Below are 26244 nucleotides of genomic sequence, written 5' to 3'. Positions count from 1 at the left end.
ATGTATCATATTTCACCTAGTTCTTTGCTAACCTTAGTTACTACGAAGTTACTCCATTTATTACATAGCCTTATGATTAATTTGAAAAGTAAAATTAAGATTCTCTATACTGTCATTGTTTCTTAATACTATGAGAAGTATTTCATTAGTTTTTTTTTTTTTTTTTAATTTTCTAATCTTAAAGCCCTTGCAGTTAAATTCTCTCTGTAAAATTCTACTGACCTGTTCTCCTTAACAGTTTTCTATAAGGGGCAGATATTAACATTGTGCTTGCAAACACATAAATGTCACCCCAGGGAGGAAAGAGCATTGAGTTTCTATTATAAAGGGACACATTTTCTAACAGTGCAACCCTGGAAACTGAGGAGTGAGAATTACTGAGTGCAGTACAAGTCCCCCAAAAGGCAGAGTTATTTGGATTCTAAGGAAGGTCCCACTTCCCACCGGGCCCCTCCCTCTTTCCAGCCGCCTCCCAGGCGCGGGGGCGGGAAGGGTTGGGGAAGGGCTGGGCGACTGCCGACACGCCCGGGCAGGGCGCTCGCGTCCTTCCACCTCACAGACGCCGATTGACAGTCCCCCCAGAAACAGAGCTGACAGCCCGGACCTCTCTCCGCTTCCCGTCGTCGGGAGTCCGCGTGGACCATGTTTTCCATCCTGGGGAGATGGGGCGCGAGCGGCTTCTACCAGCGGGTCACCGAGGCGCAGGTAAAGCTCTTTGGTGGAGGTGGGAGAGGCGGGGCGGTTTTCCGGCCAATCTGGGGACGAAGGGAAGTGGGGAGAGCTGACTGTGCAGACCCTGAAACATGAACTGATGTCTTAGACCCCTGTATGCGTAGTAGTCAAACATACACACACACACACACACACACACACACACGCACAGTCTTAAGAGCTAAGATCTGTCCATGGGATGGTGTGAAACTTCACCGAGCAAGATCTCAGTCAAGGTGGCTGCTGGAGGAGAGAAAGAGGCATCTTTGCAGGGATAAGTGGCCCCCCCTGTAAACAGAAACAAGCATTTGAGAAAAGAATGAATGGACTTGGCTTCCGCTGCAGGAGTAGAGGGTGGGATGGAATTCTACAACCAGTGGTAGAGCCCAATAAAACCCCAGGAAGAGACCCGGGATAAATAAACTCCGTCAACTGACATGATATTGAGAACCCGAGGCCTGGAGCAAACCCAGAAACTGCGGACATTTGACTGTGCCTTGCTCCCCCGGGCACCCTATCCCTACCCCCACGCTGTGGTAACGCGTGCTTCTTCTACAGTGGAAGTCATGTGCCATGAACTCTGCTGTTGTATGCCGGCATGTGTACTAAGCCGCTTCAGCCGTGTCCTCTGACTCTTTGAGACCCCATAGACTGTAACCTGCAAGGCTCCTCTGTCCATGGAATTCTCCAGGCAAGAATACTGGAGTGGGTTGCCATTTCCTTCTCCAAGGGAGCTTCCCGACCCAGGGATGGAACCCACCTCTCTTGCATCTCCTACATTGGCAGGCTGGTTCTTTACCACTAGCCCCACCTGGGAAGTCCGATTTCCTAAAAATATCTTACTTGTTTTACTTCTCATCACTACACAAGATAGGTCTTAGAAATAGGCCTAACACACTTAGATCTGTAGTACTTAAAAAGGAAGAAAAAAAATTTCAGATTCAGAGGATCTTGTTCTCATCCTGGCTTTTGTTAGTAACTTAAAGTGTCAAATAAATAAGAGTCTATTAATTACATATGAAACTATAAGTTTCTTTAAAAGTAGGACAAATTATATGTACTCTTTTTAAATCTATAAAGTATAGGAATTGAATAAGTCCCTTAAAATGTGCAAGAGCTCCACTAGGACAATATACCTTTCAGTTTGTTTGTTTGTTTGTTTAACTTGAGACATGTCAGGCTTAGTCAGGCAAACTGGTTTAACATCATGAGTCTAACCTCAAAGGTGGCCAAAGGCAGTGAACTACAAACAGGTGTGGTGGGAAATTATAAACTCAAACAATTTCTTCACTCCAAATTCAAGTGGACTCTTCCTTTAAGATTCCAACTATGTTTATTTCCTTGGCTATTCAGTTCAGTTCAGTCGCTCAGTCATGTCTGACTCTCTGCAACCCCATGGACTGCAGCACGCCAGGCCCCCCTGTCTATCACCAACTCCCAGAGTTTACCCAAACTCATGTCTATTGAGTCAGTGATGCCATCTAACCATCTCATCCTCTGTCATCCCCTTCTCCTCCTGCCTTCAATCTTTCCCAACATCAGGATCTTTTCAAATGAGTCAGGTCTTTGCATCAGGTGTTACTCAACATCAATAGCTTTCTGGACCAAGAATCCATTTAGAAAAGGTTGAAAATACTAATTTAAATAGCATTTTCTGTTTGTTACTTCTATGACACCAAGTTTTTTTGTTTTTTTAAGTTGATGGCTTTCAGGCATGTTGAAAACCTTGTATGGTTGTATTTTACTACTTAGACTATATTTTTGGCATAGTAGAGCTCAGATAAAAATCCCAGCCTTACCTATAAGCCAAGAACATGACTTTCTGATTGAGTTTCTAGGACTGGCATAGTGACGTATAAATAGAAAACCTCTTAAAAATTGTATTGGTGGTGATTAGCATTAATTCATTCACATATTTATTCATGTAAAACATTTTATGAGCTGGACCCTGGAAATATTAAAGAGCAGAGACATTACTTTGCTAACAAAGGTCCATCTAGTCACAGCTATGGTTTTTCAAGTAGTCATGTATGGATGTGAGAGTTGGACTATAAAGAAAGCTGAGCACCGAAGAATTGATGTTTTTAAACTGTGGTGTTGGAAAAGACTCTTGAGAGTCCCTTGGACTGCAAGGAGATCCAACCAGTCCATCCTAAAGGAAATCAGCCCTGAACATTCATTGGAAGGACTGATGCTGAAGCTGAAACTCCAGTACTTCGGCCACCTGATGTGAAGAACTGACTCATTGGAAAAGACCCTGATGCTGGGAAAGATTGAAGGTGGGAAGAGAAGGGGATGACAGAGGATGAGATGATTGGATGGCATCACCGACACAATGAACATGAGTTTGAGTAAACTCCGGGAACTGATGATGGACAGGGAGGCCTGGCGTGCTGCAGTCCATGGGGTTGCAAAGAGTCAGACATGACTGAGCGACTGAACTGAACTGAACTGAAGCATAGTATTTTCTATCCATGGGTTTGCAAAGAGTCAGACATGACTGAGCGACTGAACTGAACTGAACTGAAGCATAGTATTTTCTACCCTCCAGAGAAGATAGGTTTGGAAGGAAAAAGTACCTGTAGGCAAATTATTGGATAGTCAGGTAAGAGTGAGGGTAAGTTCAAGGAGGACAAGTCTGAAGAGCCTTTACATCTCACGTAAGGAATTTGTTGAGTTTGCCTTGGTAACCCAGAACAAGAAATTGAGACTTGGAGGTAGGGATGAGAGGAGAGGAATCACTAATGGTAATACATCCTCCAGATGATTCAAGCACAAGTAAGATTTAACCAGAAGTGAAGTACAAGGAAGTGGACAAGAAGAAAGGGGTTTCTAAGTAGCAGCAGACAGTAACAGCATGTAACGGGTAGAGCTGAGGGTGTAGAATTATGACCTGAAAATAGAATGAACTTACTGGGTTCAGTTCAATGTCTTATGCTTCTCAGTTGGAGGACCTTGGCCAAGTTTATTTTTTAAACTCTGGGCCTTTGTTTTCTCTTCTGTAAAATTGGGTTGACAAAAATATTCCCACCACTAAGACACATTATATTTAATAATACATATATTTACAATAGAATCTGACACATAATAAGCGATTGAAAAGCCTAAGTTCTAAAAAGCATAAATCCCTTTTGCTTTCTAGATGGTTTTCCTTCTCTGTAAGACTTCCTGTATAGGCATTTTTCCATATCTTCCTTCACTCTTCCCAGGATCATTCTCTAATACCCACAAAGGAAGTTCCTGAAGTTAGGGGTTATTAGATATTATTAACAGTAGCAGTCACACAAACCACATCCTCAGGAGGCTACATCTAAATGTTGAACCCAAAGAAGATCGCCAGCAACATGTTTCATTAAATCCTGGACCCAGGTTATGCTGTGGGCTAACCTTCCTGCTCCTCCATCACAATACAAAAATAATAGGATCACCATCCAAATGAAAATTGCCCATAAGACCTCCTGGAGGAGGGAATGGCAACCCACTCCAGTATTCTTGCCTGGAGAATCTCATGGACAGAGGAGCCTGGTGGGCTACAGTCAATGGGGTGGCACAGAGTCAGACGTGACTTAAGTGACTTAGCACTGCCAGCAGCACGGCATTAATATTAAGGCACGTTTACAGGATGCCTAGTATATACCCAGTGCTAGATAAGTACAAAGATAATAAAAGGAAAACAGGCTTTTTAGAAAACAAAAGCCTTTAATAGGCTTGGGAAGATAAAAGAAATGAGAAATCATTTGATATCAGGTCTGCAGAGGAAGTGGTGTCAGCGAGAACAGGTGAGTTGCAAGGACTACAGAATGTCCAGTGGAGAGGATGGGAGTGAATTCAAACACTGAAGGAAACTCACAGAATTGTCATATCCTTGTTTTCAACACAGATGTTTCTTTCAGCAATATGTTGATAATATACTCAGTGAGACCCATGCTATGAATTCAGTAATTATTTACTGAGAAGCTATGTGTACATTCTTGGTACTTCAGTACAGTTCAGTTCAGTTCAGTCGCTCAGTCGTGTCCGACTCTTTGCGACCCCATGAATCACAGCACGCCAGGCCTCCTTGTCCATCACTAACTCCCAGAGTTCATTCAGACTCACATCCATCGAGTCAGTGATGCCATCCAGCCGTCTCATCCTCTGTCGTCCCCTTCTCCTCCTGCCCCCAATCCCTCCCAGCCTGGTACTTGTTAAGATTTAATTACCTCTACTAGATATTTTGCCTGCCTGATATTTCTTCTGGAAGGTAAATATGCTTGGAATTCACTGTAATAACTTCAGTATAAGATGCCTGGCCTTCATCTAATGAGGCTGTTTATTTACCAGAGTACTCAAAGAACCTTGTATAAGATGCTTTCACATGAAAAGTGGACCTAGAGCAGATGTCAAATACCCAGTCCTTGGCCTGCTAAAGTAACCTTGTCTACTAGCTCTGCAAGACTTTGGCCCTGAAATTTTTTTATTTAGCTGATGATTCCCTGGCCCAGCTGGATCATGACCTCAATTGGGTTAGCTTGGCCAATCTCTGCTGAGCTCTTTCAGACATGTACTGTCAGCTGGAGAGTTGGCTGGTGGCTGGATAATGTAAGACCAATGTCCTCGTATGTTGGGCAGTCTTCAAGCTATTGGTCAGGATGATGGGCTCTCAGATGAGAACGTCATTTCTACTCCATGTAGCCTCCCTCTGGGAGGCTAACTTGGGCTCAGTCACATGGTGCACTCAGGGTTGCAAGCATAGCAAGCCTTTTGAAGTTTAGAGTTGGAGTTCTCTTAACATCACTCCTGTTGCATTCTCATAATCAAAAGAAGAAACAATGCTAGCCCAGATTCAAGGAGTGGGAAATAGAATCAGTCTCTGGATGGGAAAAGCTGCAAAGTATTTGCAGCCATTTGCATTTGGGCACAGAAATATGTGTATTTTTGATGTGAATATGATCTTCACATTGGTGGCCAATTATCAAATTGGCAACTCCCTATAAAATAAAATGTGACCACTGAGTTAATCAGAGAGTTTTCACACATTCTCCTCACTGATATATGTACTAATTTTCCAAATAATGTGTTTGATAGCAAGATTTATGACAACATCATCGTTCACTTCTTGGCATGGTTGTTTTGGGCCACCGTGTGATAAATGTTTTACATTTGTCATAGCATTTATTTCTTGAAACAACAGTGTAAGGATATATAGCAATTTGTTAAAATATAGTTGACCCTTGAATAACAGAGGTTAAAGGTGCCAAATCTCCTCAAACTAAAAAATCTGCATGTAATTTATAGTCAGCCTTTCACGTATGTGGGATTCCCAGGTGTCTCAGTGGTAAAGAATTCGTCTGTCAGTGCAAGAGACACAGGAGATGCAGGTTTGGTCCCTGGGTCAGGAAGTTCCCCTGGATAAAGAAATGTCAACCCACTTCAGTATTCTTGCCAGGGAAGTCCCATGGACAGAGGAGCCTAGAGGGCTACAGTCCATGGGGTTGCAAAGAACCAGACACGACTGAGCACACACACGTGCTCATTCCATATATGTGGTTCCTCCGTATCTAAAGTTCCTCATCCATGGGTTCAACCAATCCATGATTGTGTGGTAAGAAAAAAAAGTCCAAATATAAGTGGACCCACGCAGTTCAAACCATGTTCTTCAAGGGTCAACTATACATATATATATATATATAGTTGTTGTTTAGTCGATAAGTTGTATCTGACTCTTTGCGATCCCATGGATTATAACCTGCCAGGCTCCTCTGTCCATGGGATTTTCCAAGCAAGAATGCTGGAGTGGGTTGCCATTTCCTTCTTCATATATATATGTATATATATATACACACACACACATATATATGCAATGATTTATAGTGTATCATTTGCTATAACTCAGAGAACAGATTTGGAGTGAGTGCTTTCTTATCTTTAACCAGGATATTTTGCTGTGAAAAATGAAAATCTCTTAGTTGTCTCCCACATTTTGCAACCCCATTGACTGTGGCCTGCCAGGTTCCTCTGTCCATGGAATTCTCCAGACAAGAATACTGGAGTAGGTAGCTGTTCCCTTCTCCAGGGGATCTTTCAAACCCAAGGATCGGATCCAGGTCTCCAACATTGCAGATGGATTCTTTACTGTCTGAGCCAACAGGGAAGTCCAAGAATACTGGAGTGAGTAGCCTATCTCTTCTCCAGTGGCTCTTCCCAACCCAGGAATCAATCTGGGGTCTCCTGCATTGCAGGCAGATTCTTTAGTCGCTAAGTCTTCTCTGACTTTTTGTGACCCCATGGACTGTAGCCCACCAAGCTCCTCTGTCCATGGGATTTCCCAGGCAAGGATACTGGAGTAGGTTGCCATTTCCTACTCCAAGAATATTTTGCTGTTCAGGATGAAATATTGTTTCATTCTTCTAGAATAAGAATTTTTTTTTTAATTTTTTTAAACAGTTTGTAAATATGAAATCAGAACTGGATTAGAGAGGATTAATGCAAAATTGTTAAATATGGGACAGTTTCTAACAATGAAATTTAATTTTGTGGTTAGTGTAACTTTGTAAAAATAGAGATTGATGCTGACCTTAAAAAAATGTAAGAATATTGCCTCTGAGACCTTCTCTTTTAAACCCCTCTTCTTTTGGTTAAATTTATCAGGTCAATGGAAAGAGAGTTATGGAAATACTATAATCTTCCCAAATAATATATAATTGTGATAATATATAGTTATGTATGTATATATGCATTTATACAAATTGTGTAATTAAGCATTTACACAGAAGTGAGTAAACCAAATGCCTATTATAGTCTATTCTTTTCCTACTTATCAGAAGAAAGATAAAACTGTTTTTCACTTAGCAAATAATATTTTAAATTTAGCTTTTATTGTGCATATATGTAAGCTAAATTATGTATTTATATATGCATGTATATACATACATATATACACAGTCATTTTAGTTTGAGAGGCTATATATATATACATGTGTGGTTATTCATATGTAGAGAGGCACAGAGAGAAAAAGAAGAAATAATAGGAAATTTAGGAATAGTTTTCCTTTTCTACATGGTTTCTTGCTATGTAAAAGCCATAATATTAGAAGAAATCTTAATTTTCCTCTAATGCATTGCCCAAGGATATCTTAATTGTATTAATTAAAGATTATGTTATCAATAGCTGAAATATAAATTATTTCATGTTTGCTTTCCACTTGCTGACAAAGATATTTCAAATGTAAAATAAAGGCATTTTCTTCATACACTAGCTGTTATTTATTTATTTATTTTAGAGATGCAGTCCAGAGAAAAGTGCTTCATTCTTCAGTAAGATGACCTATTCCTGGTTTAGTAGGTAAGAATTTTGCTAATTTATCTGTAGTGTAACACATTGAGGAAAATTCTGAGTGAAATGACACTTACATGTTATTCCTTTAATCTAAGCATGTATATTTTTACAAAATAACTTTGCAAAGGTTTTCTTCTCATGTGATTTATTCCAAAAATATCACAAATAGTAACATACAAATTAGGTCCACAGATACGACTGTTAATACTCCTGCAATATGGCTGCCCATTTATACTATTTCTATCTCTGTTAGCACTAGGAAGTGAAAATGAACATATACATATACATCTGCTAAGTCGCTTTAGTCGTGTCCGACTCTGTGTGACCCCATAGACGGCAGCCCACCAGGCTGCCCCATCCCTGGGAGTCTCCAGGCAAGAACACTGGAGTGGGTTGCCATTTCCTTCTCCAGTGCATGAAAGTGAAAAGTGAAAGTGAAGTTGCTCAGTCGTGTCCGACTCTTAGTGACTCCATGGACTGCAGCCTACCAGTCTCCTCCGTCCATGGGATTTTCCAGGCAAGAGTATTGGAGTGGGGTGCCATTGCCTTCTCCAACATACACATATACATATTTTATACATATGCATATATATGTACATATACATGGGGCTTCCCTGGTGGCTCAGTGGTATAGAATCTGCCTGCAGTGCAAGAGACCTGGGTTCAATCCCTGGGTTGGGAAGATCTCCTGGAGGAGGGCATAGCAACCCACTCTAGTACTCTTGACTGGAGAATTGCATGGACAGAGGAGCCTGGTGGGCTACAGTCCATGGGGCCACACACAATTGGACACGTCTGAAGCGACTAAGCAGCAGCAGCAGACGTGTATATACACATATATGTTTAATCATCATGTATCTGCTATCTACTTTTACCCGTTTTATATATTTTATTTCATGTAATTTTCCCCTATGAGATAGGCATTTACAGAGAGGACATTTGAGGCTCAAGGAGAGGGAAGCCAGGTAGGCTTGATATCCAAGTAGGAGGTACCTAGGTAGGAGGAGCAGACTGACCTGATGTTAGAGGTGAGTTTGAGTTCACGTTTCAAGCTTTCTTTGTTCTGTTTTGTTATTTTACTTTTTACTGGAAATGCTCTCATTTATACTTATCTATGTAGTGCAGCATTAGTCACTCAGTCGTGTGTGACTCTTGCGACCCCATGGACTGTATCTCACCAGGTTCCTCTATCCATAGAATTCTCCAGGCAAGAATACCAGTGGTGGTGGTTTAGTCTCTAAGTCATGTCCAACTCTTGTGATCTCATGGACTGAGAACCTACCAGGCTACTCTGTCCATGGGATTCTCCAGGCAAGAATACTGGAGTGGGTTGCCATTTCCTTCTCCAGGGAATCTTCCTGACCCAGGACTCAAACCCAGGTCTCCTGCATTGCAGCCAGATTCTTTACTGACTGAGCTACAAGGGAAACTCAAGAATACTGGAGTGGGTTGCTCAGATGGTAAGGAATCTGCCTGCAACGCAGGAGACCTGGATTTGATCCCTGAATCAGGAAATCCTCTGGAGAAGGAAATAGCAAGAATATTGGAGTGGGTTGCCATTTCCTTCTTCAGAGGATTTCCTGACCCAGGGATCAAACCCAGGTCTCTGGCCTTGCAGGCAGATTCCTTACCATCTGAGCCACCTATTGTGCTTTTTGCTGAAAATTTTCTCATTTATACTTATTTATAGTCCTATTAAAACACACACACATCATTTTGTAAGGCATATGATGTGGTTTATCTTACAGAATAATTTATAATATGTGATGAGGGCTTTAACACAAGAATTAAATCATATTGAATGAGAAGAGTTCATTTTTTCTAATTTTATACATTCAACAACTTTATGTCTTCTCCTATAACAGAAAGTTTATGATAATGTGAAACTAAATGTATCATTCTAACTTAATGCCCCTTGCTCTATAGTTGGTAGAAACAAAATTGCCCAATTTGATCTACAAATATTAGGTTAGGCAAAAAGTTCATTTGGATTTTTCTGTAAGATAGTATGGAAAAATCCGAATGAACTTTTTGGCTAACCCTATGTGTTTTTAAGAGTAGATGAATGCTTTAAAAAAAAAAGTTTTTTGCATGCTAGATGTCCTACATTATGCTAACCTTTAAAAATGCAGAGATAAATGATCTAGATCTTGTCTTCCAGGAATTCATAATAGAATTAAAAAGATTAAAAAGTACACTATCAATTACACAAAAAGGCAGTCTAAGCATGATGGAGAAACACAATTTTCAGAAATGTCATTTAACCAAGTCTGCACAACTGGGAATGTTTCACAAGTGATTAATGCCTTAACCCAACATTTAAAAAGTATAGGGGTGAGCCAAAGTGGCATTCCCAGTTGAGCAAACACCATATACAAATCATGGAGGTAGGGGAGAACTGACCCTTCCACATTGGTATGTCAAGAGATCAGGTTGAAAGGACAGATCAGTAAGAGTTCTCTAGGATATCCTGAAGATAGTGAGAAGCCCCGGAAGGATTTTAAATAGAGAGTGACATATGATTTGCACTTCAGAAAATCACCTGTTCAATTCTGTGGATACATGTAAGAGATGAAAATGGAGAGAGACTGGTTAGGAGGCTCTTTGGATATCTTGGTAGATTTATGATTACCATCTGAACCATAGTAATGATAAAGATGATGAACAGGAAGGAATACATTTAAGAGAAAGGGTTGATTGGAAGAGGAGATTGAAAAACTGGGGAAAGCGTTGAATAACGTTGGGTTTCTGGGTCAGATAACTGAGAGTTTCAGATATTGTGAAAATTTGTGAATTCAGTTTAGCAAAGTTTCAATTTCTGGTGCCTGACTCATCCCCACTAAAAAAAAAACTTACATGTGTTGGAGATGTAGATCTTAGGCTTCCAGTTGTGGATTTGAGACTCAATGACTATAGATCTGTAGTCATGAATGTCATTGAAATCAAGCAGGAGAATCTATTTAACAAGCAGTATATTGGGAATCCTCAGTATTTAAACAGTAAGAGGAAAGAGAGTCTACAAAGGAAGCTAAGTATTCAGAATGTAACAGAAAAATCAAAGAAACGGTGTGATTGGAAGCTAGGGAAACTGTCAAAAAAGGAAAAAAAGTTAAGTGACCAATAGGACCAAATACTGAAAATTAAAGTAAGAAATGAACACTCTCCATTGAATTTGGCAACGTAAAAATTATTGGTGATCTTTATAAAAGTTGTTGAAGTAGAAAACTGATATACTTGATAAGCAAATAATTGGGCAGATGTTGAATTATGATAAAAATTCTAAGTTATACAAATCTATGAATCACTTAAAGAGGATTGCAGAAATTTTATGACGATATGCTATATTAAATTATGCACTAGAAAAAATAAAGTTTAAATGGAAACTATGTAAATGTGGACTATTTACAGTTAATGATTTTGGTTTTTCAAATTTGTGTATGTTTAGATATGTTTTTCAAACCTGAGTTCTGTCTCATCCATGAATTGAGAATAAGAGTGATGTCTACACTGGCTTTAAAATTTTCAGACTGTCATTTTTAAGTCACAAGCTAATTTAAGAATTTAAATGATGCAAATAATTTTAAGTAAATGTACTTTAAAAACTTTTATTATCAAACTATATGCATTTTGACAAATGAAAACAATATGCATTTATGTTAAATATTACAAACACAATTTTAGGAGGCATGGAGTATGAAGCTGAAATTAAATTTAATATCAAATAAAACAGCAGAATTTAAAATATAGTGACTCAATATCTTGAAGTCTATATTTTAGATCAAACAACCAATAAGCTATACTTTTTGAATATCTCATTTATTTTCTGTTTAACTCTCACATGTCAGAACTAGATAGGAAATATTTTCATGGCATGCATTATCTGAAGCTATCACTGGCATTAAACCAATGTGGTTGCTTATCTGGTGCTGAAACAATTGCAGCTGAATCATAGCTATTGTTAAGAGAATGTCTCTTTCAAGACACTGGTTAATTGTGTTCTCAGATCTGTTCTTTGAGTTACAGAATGAAGTCAGAAATTATTTCCTAGCCCAAATTCAAGCTCCCCTAATTATATGAATAATTTGATTAAAATGTGCTCAGATGATGCAAATGATTAGGAAATTATATGCTTATGAGCCTTAATTCCTAAGGCAGTAGCTGTCTAAATCATGTTGATGATTAATAATTATGAAGGTTTTATTAGCAAATATAATCTGTCATCAGTGTATAATAATCATGGTCATAGAATGATCCCCTTGACATACATGGAAAAATCTAGTTAAAATTTTTATGGTTCACAATTGAATTATTTTAACTGGGGATACACTATTCAATCTGTCCTAACTTTTCCTCATGTATTAGTAAAATTTGTACATTACCTGACTTTGTCTCATCCTAAGACTTTTGTACCAACTGACACCTTGCCTTTTCCCATTACATAATCACCCCTTTCCAGAAATGTTTAAACAGATGATTAGCAATAATGAGGGCTTCCCTGGTGGCTCAGACGGTAAAGAATCTGCCTGCAATATGGGAGACCCAGGTTCGATCCCTGGGTCAGAAAGTTATCCCCTGGAGAAGGGAATGGCTACCCATTCCAGTATTCTTGCCTGCAGACTCTCCTGGACAGAGCAGCCTGGTGGGCTGCAGTCCATAAGGTCGCAAAAAAGACACAACTGAAGTGACTTAGCACACACAGCACAGCAATAATGAAATTGACGGTGCTGCCATATATCTATACTTTCCAAGTATTTCGATTATTACTCATCTGCAAAATGTATATTTCATCTCACCCTGTTAGCCAACTGCCACTGGTCTACTACCATTACTATCAGTTGGATAAGATATTATGCACACTTGTTAATGTTAAATACACTCAAGATTCTCTCTAACATAACAAAAATGAATATACAGTGGAAATATTACATTTAATGACATTGTATGCCTTTGGGTAAGTAAGTACTGGTGTATATCACATTTAAAAACCTGTGACCAGTCCCTAGAGTTCCTGCTGTTTAACAGCCAGTAAAAATGATTGCTCTATATGCTTTAGAGAGTTGTCCTTTGAAAAAAGTATATCAGTCTATAAAAAACCAAGATGCTTGTATGTACCTTTATTATTGCTTAAGGACTAAAGTCCACAAGTTTGTAGGATCTGGTGCATTTCATTGTTGGGAGGGTCAACTATTGGTCCAAGAAGCTTCCCCAAAGCTGCTTTATGAATTGATTTAAAGAAGCACCACTTCCTCTTCTCCTGGATTCATATGTGTAAAAGTTAGACACAGAAGAGAGCAAAAGAGGTGGAAGAAGCACACACCTGGTAAAAGGAAGTCACAGCTGAGCCCAAGTACACCACAGTCAATTCGGCTTAAGTGTCACTTTTAAATGGTTCTTTATTTGGAGACTCAGCATGAAAGCCAGGGGTCACTTATCCCCATGAACCAAAACTGCTGAGTTTTGCATAGTTCTACCTCAAAATGCTGAGGCAGTAAATGTTATTAAAAATGCTTTTGTGAAAATCAATGCAATCTTAGTTTGAAAACGAATATTTATTTTGTGGAATGGGATAGAAGAAGTTAATATGACATTGAAGTAGTTTATTGCTTAATATGTTTTTAAAAGTGCACTGCAGAAAAATGTCCAGCATATTGAGCCAACAGAAACATGATTACAAAAGGTCCTTTCTTAGTACATTTAAACTTTTTTGTTAAATATGAATTGTAATATGATATTAGGTAGTGTGTAATAAAAGTGAAATTGAATCCCGGGGAGACTGGTTACCACGGGATTTAAATCCATTCCGGGGTCAATCAATTCAGATTGTTCAGTAACAATGACAATGAAAGCAGTTCCAGTTTGGGGCAGTGTAATACTTTGTTATGGTCACTTGGACTAATATACTTTATAATGAAAAGAACTGAATCTATAGAGTCAGAAGGCCTGGGTTTAAATGGAAGTTTAATTTCTCACTGAACAAGTCATGTCATCAGGCTCAAAACGGAGTGTATCTCAAGTATATGACTCAGGAGTGCTTCACATAACGGAATACTCAAATAATAATAGCTTAAACAGACAGATTAAAAAAAATTTTTTTTATGTTATTGGGTAATACACCAGCCTTGATCCTGCATCTTCTATCCAGGCTTCTTCTACCTTTCCACTCCATCCTTAGTATTTGGCTATTCACCCTTGGTGGCAAAGATGGCTTCTCCATTTCAGACCATCATGTCTTCAGTACAGGGAGGAAGGAGGAAAGCTCAGGAAAAGGGAGGCAAACATTTTTCTCCTTTTGAAGTTTTGTGTCTCCTTTTCTTTTTACTTTTAAAATTTTTTGTGAGGCTGGTGGGAATCTCAGTTCCCCCATCAGGGGTTGAACCTGGTCACAGTAGTGAAAGCCTGGAATCTTAACCACTAGGACATCAGGGGACTCCCTGTTTTGTGTCGTCTTTTGAAATAGAGAGGTCTCTTCAGTAGATTTTTTTAATAGATATTTTAGCTTTGAAGTGAAAATATTAGTTACGCAGTCATGTCCGACTCTTTACGACCCCATGGATTGTAGCCTCTGTTCATGGAATTCTCCAGGCAAGAATACTGGAGTGGGTAGCCATTCCCTTTTCTAGGGGATCTTCCCAACCCAGGGATTGAACCCAGGTCTCCCACATTGCAGGCAGATTCTTCAGTCTGAGCCACAGCCTTAACTGACTTATTAATGTCAAGCAAATAGTAATGAGATTACAGTGACACCTTACTTTGCTAACAAAGGTCCGTCCAGTCAAAGCTATGGTTTTTCCAGTAGTCATGTATGGATGTGAGAGTTGGAGTGTAAAGAAAGCTGAGCGCTGAAGAATTGATGTTTTTGAACATCAATTGGAGAAGAACTTCAATTGGTATTGCAGAAGACTCTTGAGAGTCCCTTGTAAGGAGATCCAGCCAGTCCATCCTAAAGGAAATCAGTCCTGAATATTCATTGAAAGGACTGATGTTGAAGCTGAAACTCTAATACTTTGGCCACCTAATGCCAAGAACTGACTCATTGGAAAAGACCCTGATGCTGGGAAAGATTGAAAGCGGGAAGAGAAGGGGATGACAGAGGATGAGATGGTTGGATGGCATCACCAACTCAATGAACATGAGCTTGAGTAAATGCTGGGAGTTGGTGATGGACAGGGAGGCCTGGCATGCTGTAGTCCAGGGGTCGAAAAGAGTCGGACATGACTGAGCAACTGAACTGAACTACAGGGACTGATTTAGACCAATCTTAGTTCATAACTCTATGGTTGGAATACGGACTTACTCTGAGTTCAAGAGATTTTCAACTGAATAAATATCAAATTCTAGTCAGTAGGAAGATGATGAGGCAGAAGGAAGGGATGTAAGGTAAATATAAATCACTGTCTGCAACAATAACATCTGTGGTATAACTAGACCATGCACTTTAGTTCTCCTGGGACAAGCCCAGTTTAGACCTATTGTTCTTGCATAATTACTCACAATGTACTCTGGAGCAAGCTCTTTGAGTGAAGAAATGTGGAAGTACTAAGAGGCTGACAGTATCTTAAGGCTTCAGCTCCAAAACGGCTCTGTGATAATGACTCATGTTCTATTGGTCAAGTAAGTCATATGTGACCAAGACCCAAGTTTATGCAGCAGATACAGGTCCTCCACTTGGACACTCTGTGAAGTCAAGTGTCAGAGGGTCTATATAGTCCCAGCAGAGGACAGATTCATTTCTATTTTCACACAAGCTTAAAAATCAAATGTGGGTTTTGGCGTGAATATCTTACTGTGAATATTAGCTATTTAAGTTCCAGTAAGGGAGGTAAGTGGAGAAGGAAATGGCAACCCATTCCAGTGTTCTTGCCTGGAGAATCCCAGGGACAGGAGAGCCTGGTGGGCTGCCATCTATGGGGTCACACAGAGTCGAACACGACTGAAGCAACGCAGCAGCAGGAGCAGCAGCAAGGGAGCTAAGAGTGGGTTTTGCTGGTGGCTCAGTGGTAAAGACAATGGCACCCCACTCCAGTACTCTTGCCTGGAAAATCCCACGGATGGAGGAGCCTGGTGGGCTGCAGTTCATGGGGTCACTAAGAGTCGGACACGACTGAGCGACTTCACTTTCACTTTTCACTTTCATGCATTGGAGAAGGAAATGGCAACCCACTGCAGTGTTCTTGCCTGGAGAATCCCAGGGACGGGGGAGCCTGGTGGGCTGCCATCTATGGGGTAGCAGAGAGTTGGACATGACTGAAGCAACTTAGCAGCAGCAGCAGCAGCAGCAGTGGTAAAGAATCAGCCTGCCAATGCAGGAGATGCCGTTCAGTCCCTGGGTCTGAAGAATTCCCTGGAGAAGGAAATGGAAACCCACTTCAGGATTCTGGCCTGGGAAATTCCATGGACAGAGGAGCCTGATGAGCTACAGTCCATGGGGTTGCAAACGAGTTGGACATGACTGAAGCAACTAAACAACAGTAAAGGGAAATAGAGTAGGTGGGTGTCTCCAATATGAGGTGAGTAAATGCAATTAGTGTTTTCACTGAATAATTGGATATCTAAACAGCTCTTTTAAAAGCTACAAAGGATTATTATATATTGTTGAACTTCAGGATAGAGTTGTGTGATTTTTCAAACACACATTCTAGTGAGTCCAACCTGGTCAATAAAATAAATCAAGAAGTGAAACGAATGTATGCAGTTTAGTTTTAACGATTGTTGGTTTTGATGAATTGTTTTCCTTGCTCTTTCATTTTTAGAATAATTATTTTAGGCTATAAGAAACCTTTGGAAAGAGAGGATCTTTTTGAACTTAATGAAGGCGATTCCTCCTATATTGTGTGTCCCATCTTTGAGAAACAGTGGAGGAAGGAAGTTTTAAGGACTCAAGAGAGGCAAAAAGTAAAGGTAACTATTAAATCCTTAGTACTTAACTGCATAACTTGTTCCAAATATGAGATATTATTATTAATATGGAAAATCCCTTAAATATGTTACAAAACATGTCATTTCCCTAACAATACTAGCTGTTATTAAAGCTAATTTCTGTCATCAAATTATTCAGCATCTGTTTAAAGCTCAGGAGCAAGTGTGTTATATGTATATAATTTGGGGCTTCTCACCTACAATGGCTTCCTCATCCATTGTAGCAAAGATAGTTTCCATATCTCAGAGCATCATATCTATTGGTCAAAGTAAGTCATATAGTGGCCAAGGCTAAGACTTATAGGGGGCAAGAGTAGGCTCTTCAGATGTAGCCTCATGCACACACACATACATACACACATGAATATATATATACAATGTATGTATATAGTCTTTAGACTTCTCAAAAAGAAAATATAATTTGAAGATAAAAACTGTATTAGTGAAACAGTTTCAAAACCCACAACAGTGATTTAAAAAATGGTTTCCTTTCCTGTTTATGCCACATGGTATGACTAACACCATGTGGTTTGGTACCATTCTATACCAATAACAGGGACCTTGTTTTCAAGTTTAATTGAACTTATTCCTTTCATGTTGCTTTATCATCTTTGGAGTACATTACTAATTTTATGATTATGTATATTTTATGGATTAGTTCTGTTCTCTTTTCTCATTGTCTTTGTTTTCTTTAATTATGTAGTCATCTTTTCATAAAGAGGCACACACCAGGAAGCCATCTCTACTCCGGGCATTGTGGAACACTTTTAAGTTTGCCCTGATTCAGGTTGCGTTATTCAAAGTATTGGCTGATGTTTTGTCCTTCACTAGCCCACTCATAATGAAGTAAGTTGAAGTTGTTTTTTTTTTTCCCTTTCCCACAAGTACTTGATAAGGAAGTTTACTGTTTCACTTTAAAAATGTACTAAAAAAGAGTGGGGTGGGTTCATATTACAGATTTTATTTAGATACAAGCATTCCATTAAGTTTGCTTGTGATATGAATGTGAATTATGATAATATAGTAATTATTGAAACAACCATGTATTAAGCACTATTCTAAAATCTTTATATTAATTATCTAATCTAATCTTTACAACAATCCTACAATGTAGGAAGTAATATTGTACTCACTAGCACAATGTAGAAACAAAGAAATCTCTGTAATTTGCCTAAGACCATACAACTAGAAAATACAAGAGTCACAACACAAATCTGGGAAATCTGGCTTGAGTTTATATGTTTAGGAAATGAAATGACACATACCTTTACTATTTTTCTTTGCTGTGACCTTTTTGGAATTGAACTTTATCAGCCAAGGTAATACTATATAAATATATATATGCATGTATTTATGTGTGGGCTTCCTTGGTGGCTCAGCTGGTAAAGAATCCACCCGCAGAACAGGAGACCTGTATTGAGTTCAATTCCTGGGTTGGGAAGATCTCTTGGAGAAGGGAACGGCTATCCACTCCAGTATTCTGGCCTGGAGAATTCCATAGACTTTATAGTCCACGGGGTTGCAAAGAGTTGGACACAACTGAGTGACTTTTTGGAATTGAACTTTATCAGCCAAGCAAATAATAATACATAATAATGCACAATGGCACCCCACTTCAGTACTCTTGCCTGGAAAATCCCATGGACGGAGGAGCCTGGTAGGCTGCAGTCCATGGGGTCGCTAAGAGTCGTACACGACTGAGTGACTTCACTTTCAATTTTCACTTTCATGCTTTGGAGAAGGAAATGGCAACCCACTCCAGTGTTCTTGCCTGGAGAATCCCAGGGACTGGGGAACCTGGTGGGCTCCCATCTCTGGGGTTGCACAGAGTCCAACACGACTGAAGCAACTTAGCAGCAGCAGCATAGAGAAACTATCTAAGTAATTTCTATTTCTAATAGTGGCCATATGCAAGGATTCATGAGCAGACAGTAAAACTGAGTCTTTGATTGTATGTCTCCAAGGGTACAAGGAAAGATTTTTTATTAACCAATTATTATATATTTTTTGTTTTGAATATGTTTTCAAGTTGGAGTTTTTAAGAACAATTTAATTCATGAAAATAAAATTAATTCTGAGTTGCCAGATCCCAAATCACATCCAGGCACATATTTCGCCCATATTTATTAAGCACCTACTATATGCCAAACTGTTCTAAGTAGACCATGGGGACTGACCAAAAATCAAAAAGTCCCTGCTCTGATGACACCTAGAAGGGAGAGATAAACAATAAATGAATAAGTATAAATTTTATTAAGAGGTAATTACTGCTAAGGAAAACAGTATGGTGAGGTAGTGGGGCACAGCATACTGGTCTGAGGGACTGGAAGTTGCTGTTTTCTGTGAGGTGATTAGGGAAGACATTGGTTATAATGGTGAAACTTGAACACAGTTCTGAATGAAGTTAGGGAGGAAGCCGAGATATATCTGTTGCAAATAGGAAGAACAAAGAGGGCTAAAGCCATGAGGCAGCAGCATATCTGGTATTTTTGAAGACTCATAGGAGGCAAGTGAGTGGAGCAGGGAAGCTGAGAGGAAAAGTGGTAAGACTGAGGTCAGATATACACACTACCCTGTGTAACATGTGTGGCTTCCCTGGTGGCTCAGAGGTTAAAGCGTCTGCCTGCAATGCCAGAGACCTGGGTTCGATCCCTGGGTTGGGAAGATCCCCTGGAGAAGGAAATGGCAACCCACTCCAGTATTCTTGCCTGGAGAATCCCATGGATGGAGGAGCCTGGTGGGCTACAGTCCATGGGGTCGCAGAGAGTCGGACTCGGTTGAGTGACTTAACTTTCACTTTCACCTTCATATGTAACATAGACAGCTAGTGCAAAGCCGCTGTTTAGCACAGGGAGCTCAGCTCTGTGATGAGCTAGAGGGATGGGATTGGGCGCTGGGAGGGAAGCTCAAGAGGGAGGTTAATAAATGTGTACTTATAGCTGATTTGTGTTGCTGCAAAGCATAAACCAACACAACCTTGTAAAGCAAGTATATTCCAATTAAAAAAAAAATAGAGACATTGTGGGGATGGGGAGACAAAAAGGTTGAGGTCAGAAAGTTTGGGCAGCTAAAAAGATTTTTAGCTGGGCCTTACAGAATGTGAGGGGAGCTTCCCCAGTGGTTCAGCAATAAAGAATTTGTCTGTAATACAGGAGATGCAGGAAACTCGGGTTCGATTCCTGGGTCAAGAAGATCCCCTGGAATAGGAATTGGCAATCCACTCCAGTACTCTTTCCTGGAGAATTCCATAGACAGAGGAGCCTGGCAGGCTGCAGTCCATGGGACTGCAAAGAGCTGGACACAGCTGAGACATTCAGCACACACGCAGAGAATGTGATGATACAGGCTTTCATTTCATGTTAGAAAGGAAACCTTTGGAAGATTGTGAGCATAGAATGATATGATTAGACTGCAGTTTCATAGGAATCACTCTAGTAGCTATGTAGAAAAAGAAGTAAAAAGGAGCAAGAGTGGAAGAAGCAGCAGCTACTAGCCAACTATGATAATCCAGGCAAAAGTCAATAGCAGCTTCAAGATTGTGGCAATGAAGGTGATAAGCGGTCAGATTTTGGCTTTATTTTAAAAGTAGAATCAACATTATACCTTGATAGTTGAATGTAGGTTGAGAGAAGAAAAAAGGAGTCATGGTGCCTTCAGAGTTTTTGTTTGTCACAAGATGAATGAGTTACCATTTACTGACATACAGAAGGCTCAGAAAAGAGTAAGGCATACAATTTGCTAAATTTGAAATATGCATTAGATTTTCTGCAGAATTAAATTAACAGACCTGACTGCCATCCTTTGGAAAGACTGTTTATATGGCTGGCCTCAGGCTGGCAATTAGAACTTGAATTTCAGGAGGGTTCTCACTTACCCTAGCTGATAAGAGTGGTTCGATATGGCCAGACTGTTTTATACATGTTTTATACATGATGTTTTATACATGATCCATGCTGAATTCCTCCTTTTTTTCTGAGAGTTTGGAATTTCAGCCTGTGTTAGAAAGAGGGTACCCTGGATGCTGAGTCTTTAAGGGGCTTCCTTGTTTTTGTTCAGTTACTAAGTCATGTCTGAATCTTTGCAAACCCATGAACCGCAGCATGCAAGTTTCCTTGTCTTTCACTATCTCCTGGAATTTGCTCAGACTTGGTGATGCCATCCAACCATCTCATCTTCTGTCGCCCACTTCTCGCCCTGCCCTCAATCCTTCCGAGCATCCGGGTCTTTTCCAGTGAGGTGGCTTTAGGGAAGTGACCACACTATCATGGATATCTGGGTCATTAAGACTTTTTTTGTAGAGTTCTTCTGTGTATTCTTGCCACCTCTTCTTAATATCTTCTGCTTCTGTTACGTCCATACCATTTCTGTCCTTTATTGTGCCCATCTTTGCATGAAATATTCCCTTGGTATCTCCAGTTTTCTTGAAGAGATCTTTAACCTTTCTCATTCTATTGTTTTCCTCTATTTCTTGGCACTATTCACTTAAGAAGGCTTTCTTATCTCTCCATGCTATTCTCTGGGACTCTGTGTTCAGGTGGATATATCTTTCCTTTTCTCCTTTGCCTTTTGCTTCTCTTCTTTTCTCAGCTATTTGTAAGTTCTCTTCATACAACCACTTCGCTTTCTGGAATTTCTTTGTCTTTGGGATGGTTTTGGTCATTGCCTCCTGTACAATATTGATGAGATTACTGTAGGAAAACTAGAAAATACCTTTCTACCCAGAAGCCTGAGAAACTAAGTGTTGACTCTGTGTGAGTGTGTGCTCAGTCATTCAGTCGTGTCCGATTCTTTTGTGACCCCATGGATTGTAGCCTGCCAGGCTCGTCTGTGAATAGGATTTGCCAGGCAAGTATACTGGAGTGGGTTGCCATTTCCTCCTAGAACAGAACTCAGGTCTCCTGCATCTGGCCTTATTTATATAAAGCTTGAGTAAAAATAGAGAGAGAATGCAAAATTGGGCAAGTGGATAAAAAGAGCAGGCAAGAATGTGTGTGTGTATGTGTGTGTGTGTAACATTTTGACAGTACTTAGTTCACACATGTATTTTATTACTTTGGATGTTTAACACTTCTTCCCTTTTCTCGATTTGTATATGACCTTCAGGCAAATGATCCTTTTCTGTGAACAACGCCCGGATTTTGGCTGGAGTGGTTATGGCTATGCTTTGGCGCTTTTTGTTGTAGTCTTTTTGCAAACCCTGATCCTTCAGCAATACCAGCGTTTTAAAATGCTCACTTCAGCAAAAATTAAGACAGCTGTAATTGGACTGATCTACAAAAAGGTAAAAGATTTAAAAAATTCCAAGTTTCTAAATGGACTCTGTCCAGTGCGTGCTTTAAAATAAGGGATCTGGAAAAATAGAAGTAGTATTTAAAAAATTTCTATTATGCACTTTGAATATACATGTACTTTGCTGAAAAATAACTTTGACTCATCAATATTAGTTACATCAATTTCTTTACAGGGTCCTCTCTCTATATTTCCTGAAACTTCTAGTCAGCTCTAATGCCTGAAACTAAATGATGTTCTTTGTCTACTCTTAATGTCACTTAACTCCTCCTCAGAAAATGAATGGAACTGACTATTTCATGGTTGTCCCTATTTATGTATCAATAAATTAATTTCCATGGTCATTTTCCTTCTACATAACACCTTTTACTTCTTCCTCTGCTCACTCTACTTTTTCATAAAACAAAGTCATACTTCTTTATAGAGTTGTTATCTATTTCTGTTTGAGTCTAAGCCCCTTCCTATCCACCCGAAGAGCTGGTTGACCCTTATACCTAGCATAACTCTAAAGTTTAATTTGTCCTTTCTTGAAAATGCAGTTTTAAACATCACCTCTTTACCATTCAGAGCCTATTTACATCATAATTATAAACAATTAAAAACCTTCCTCCCTTCTGTTGTTATTACTGAGTTATTCAGTCAAAAGTATATTTTGCCTTCTTATTCTGTAGTCCTCTGTCAATCTGTGTTCTTCAGATTTGGAATAGGAACTTAACTTACCTATTATACCTTTATCATCTAAGACAGTGGCTTTCACATATTTTTATAAAAGTTGGAAGACTGAGTAAATGAATAAATGAGCCATTACCTTCAAAACTAGGAAACTATTAAGCATACATAATAAATGTGTGAAACTATCAATAAATGCAGATGTTTTAAGATTCAGATGAGCAGGAAATGTACAATATTTGAAGGCAGTTGAGGAAGGTTTCTGGAGAAGGCAATGGCACCCCACTCCAGTACTCTTGCCTGGAAAATCCTATGGACGGAGGAGCCTGGTGGGCTGCAGTCCATGGGGTCGCTGAGGGTCGGACACGACTGAGCGACTTCACTTTCACTTTTCACTTTCCTGCATTGGAGAAGGAAATGGCAACCCACTCCAGTGTTCTTGCCTGGAGAATCCCAGGATGGTGAGCTGCTGTCTATGGGGTTGCACAGAGTTGGACATGACTGAAGCGACTTAGCAGCAGCAGCAGCAGAGGAAGGTTTCACATAGAAAGGAGCCTTGAAATAATCTTTGGGAGAAGTGTAGGATTTGTTGACCTGGATATGAAATGTCACAGACCATTTGGCCATATTAGGCCAAAATGGAGGCAGCAAGTGATTTTAGAGATTCTAGAATGCTCCAAGCCCAGCTGAGCCAGAATATAACTAAACTTGCAGTAAACCTAGCTCTGTGTGAAACTGAAAGTGTTAGTTGCTCAGTTGTGTTCACCTCTTTGCGACCCTTTGGACTGTAGCCTGCCAGGCTCCTCCATCCATGGAATTTTCCAGGCAAAAATACTGGAGTGTGTTGCCATTTCCTTCTCCAGTAGATCTTCCTAACCTAGGCATTGAACCTGGGTCTCCTGCATTGCAGGCAGATTCTTTACCACCTGATCCACCAGGGAAGTCCTGTATAACTAGCTCTGTGTAACACACCCCAGATACAGGGTCAGATAGGCTGTTTGTAATTTTACAGGTTGTAACTTCTGAGAAATACAAATATGGAGAAAAGATATGAAATACAAATATTAAAGAGTCTAGGAATCACTTTAAATGCTAACTTTTTTTTTCCCATATATGGCCCATGTGGAACTGGTCTTCATTCATTGATTAAAGCACTGGAGTTTAGGTGTAGGATTTGGGTAGATTTATAAAAGCTGGTTTTAGAAAAGGCAGAGGAACCAGAGATCAAATCGCCAACATCCACTGGAAAAAGCAAAAGAGTTCCAGAAAAACATCTATTTCTGCTTTATTCACTATTCCAAAGCCTTTGACTGTGTGGATCACAATAAACTGTGGAAAATTCTGAAAGAGATGGGAATACCAGACCACCTGACCTGCCTCTTGAGAAACCTGTATGCAGATTAGGAAGCAACAGTTAGAACTGGACATGGAACAACAGACTGGTTCCAAATAGGAAAAGGAGTGTGTCAAGGCTGTATATTGTCACCCTGCTTATTTAACTTATATGCAGAGTACATCATGAGAAATGTTGGGCTGGAAGAAGCATAAGCTGGAATCAAGATTGCTGGGAGAAATATCAATAACCTCAGATATGCAGATGACACCACCCTTATGGCAGAAAGTGAAGAGGAACAAAAAAGCTTCTTGATTAAAGTGAAAGAGGAGAGTGAAAAAGTTGGCTTAAAGCTCAACATTCAGAAAATGAAGATCATGGCATCTGGTCCCATCACTTCATGGGAAATAGATGGGGAAACAGTGGAAACAGTGTCAGACTTTATTTTGGGGGGCTCCCAAATCACTGCAGATGGTGACTGAAGCCATAAAATTAAAAGACGCTTACTCCTTGGAAGGAAAGTTATGACCAACCTAGATAGCATATTCAAAAGCAGAGACATTACTTTGCCAACAAAGGTCTGTCTAGTCCAGGCTATGGTTTTTCCTGTGGTCGTGTATGGATGTGAGAGTTGGACTGTGAAGAAAGCTGAGTACCGAAGAATTGATGCTTTTCAACTGTGGTGTTGGAGAAGACTCTTGAGAGTCCCTTGGACTGCAAGGAGATCTAACCAGTTCATTCTAAAGGAGATCAGTCCTGGGTGTTCTTTGGAAGGACTGATGCTAAAGCTGAAACTGCAGTACTTTGGCCACCTCATGTGAAGAGTTGACTCATTGGAAAAGACTCTGATGCTGGGAGGGATTGGGGGCAGGAGGAGAAGGGGACGACAGAGGATGAGATGGCTGGATGGCATCACCGACTCAATGGATGTGGGTCTGAGTGAACTTCGGGAGTTGGTGATGGACAGGGAGGCCTGGAGTGCTGAGATTCATGGGGTTGCAAAGAGTCAGACACGACTGAGAGACTGAACTGATAAGCATAAAAGAATAGATAGCAGTAGAAATTGAAGCAAACCATCAGAAATAAAAAGGAAAGTCAAGTCTCGTGGGTGAGTACATTACAACAAGGGCAAAGAGACCCTGGAGATAATTAATGTAACAGGGAATAGCATCTACAGGAGTGAGACTATGTGGGTCCTTAGAGATTATTTAACAACAGAGAGCATTCTAAGATCAGAGGGGTTCAGTGGGTCCTGCAGTATGGATTAAGCTTTAATTCTTAGTCCATCAGACAAGCAGCAGAAGACATTACTTAGTGACCTGTAGTGTTCAGATGCCCTCGGTAGCCTATGCAGGTGACACTAATATAAGGCAGTCTTTCTTCTGAATCTCTTATCCTATATCTGCTTTCCAAAGGGACTAATTGTGGTTATTAGATCTCTTGTCTCCTTTACAGATTTTAGGATTCTGATGTTTATCATGTTTCGATAACTTCAGCTCTCATAGATGACCAGATAACTCATATTCATCTGACACTGGCACTCCTTCATCAGGAATTCATTACTAGACTTGGGTAAAGCTAGTCTCACATCCTTTTCCTGGTGAGGAGGGGATGTGTTAGAAAGCTCTTTATCTCTACCCAATCGCATGACTGTTGCTACTCTAGTAAAGTTCAAGAGACTTCATTTTTAAGGTTTGTGGGGAAGAACATGGACCTCTTTCTACTTGACCACTTCATGAGTCTTTGGGTCTTAAAACTCAGTTTTGTTATCCCTTCGCTCCCAATTACAGGCTCCATGAGAGTTTTTGAGGACTAATAATAAGATGTGTTTCAAAAGCAGCATCAGTTAGTCCTGTGCTTAATGTGGGCAGCCTGTGAGCATTCTGTCAAATGCCATCCAGTAGAAGTTTTTGTGATTTTTAAATTATTCTGTATCCACATTATGCAGTATGGTAGCTACTAATCACATATGACTGTTGAAACTGAAAACTTGGCAAGTAAGAGCAAG

The 26244-nt window shown here is 39.9% G+C and overlaps 1 protein-coding gene across 4 annotated transcripts in view; it reads left to right on the top strand.

The window, feature by feature from the left end:
* The first annotated feature begins 350 nt into the window (after positions 1-350).
* The window catches only part of ABCC13 (ATP binding cassette subfamily C member 13), a 101027-nt gene continuing 75133 nt past the window's right edge, over positions 351-26244 (top strand). For 2 of the 4 annotated variants that reach the window (XM_024993883.2, XM_024993880.2), the window contains exons 1-5: positions 354-705; positions 7974-8035; positions 16780-16927; positions 17649-17791; positions 22049-22226. In XM_024993883.2, coding sequence (XP_024849651.1) covers positions 643-705; positions 7974-8035; positions 16780-16927; positions 17649-17791; positions 22049-22226 — 594 coding nt within the window. In that variant the 5' untranslated portion in view covers positions 354-642. Of the gene's footprint in view, positions 706-7973; positions 8036-16779; positions 16928-17648; positions 17792-22048; positions 22227-26244 lie in introns of all 4 variants that reach the window. The other 2 variants (XR_009494779.1, XM_024993887.2) reach the window with 2 other exon arrangements.

This window comes from Bos taurus, chromosome 1 (assembly GCF_002263795.3).
Source record: "Bos taurus isolate L1 Dominette 01449 registration number 42190680 breed Hereford chromosome 1, ARS-UCD2.0, whole genome shotgun sequence".
Classification (NCBI taxonomy): Eukaryota; Metazoa; Chordata; class Mammalia; order Artiodactyla; family Bovidae; genus Bos; species Bos taurus.
The sequence above is the reverse complement of the archived record's forward strand: the minus strand, read 5'-3'. Positions and strand labels throughout refer to the sequence as shown.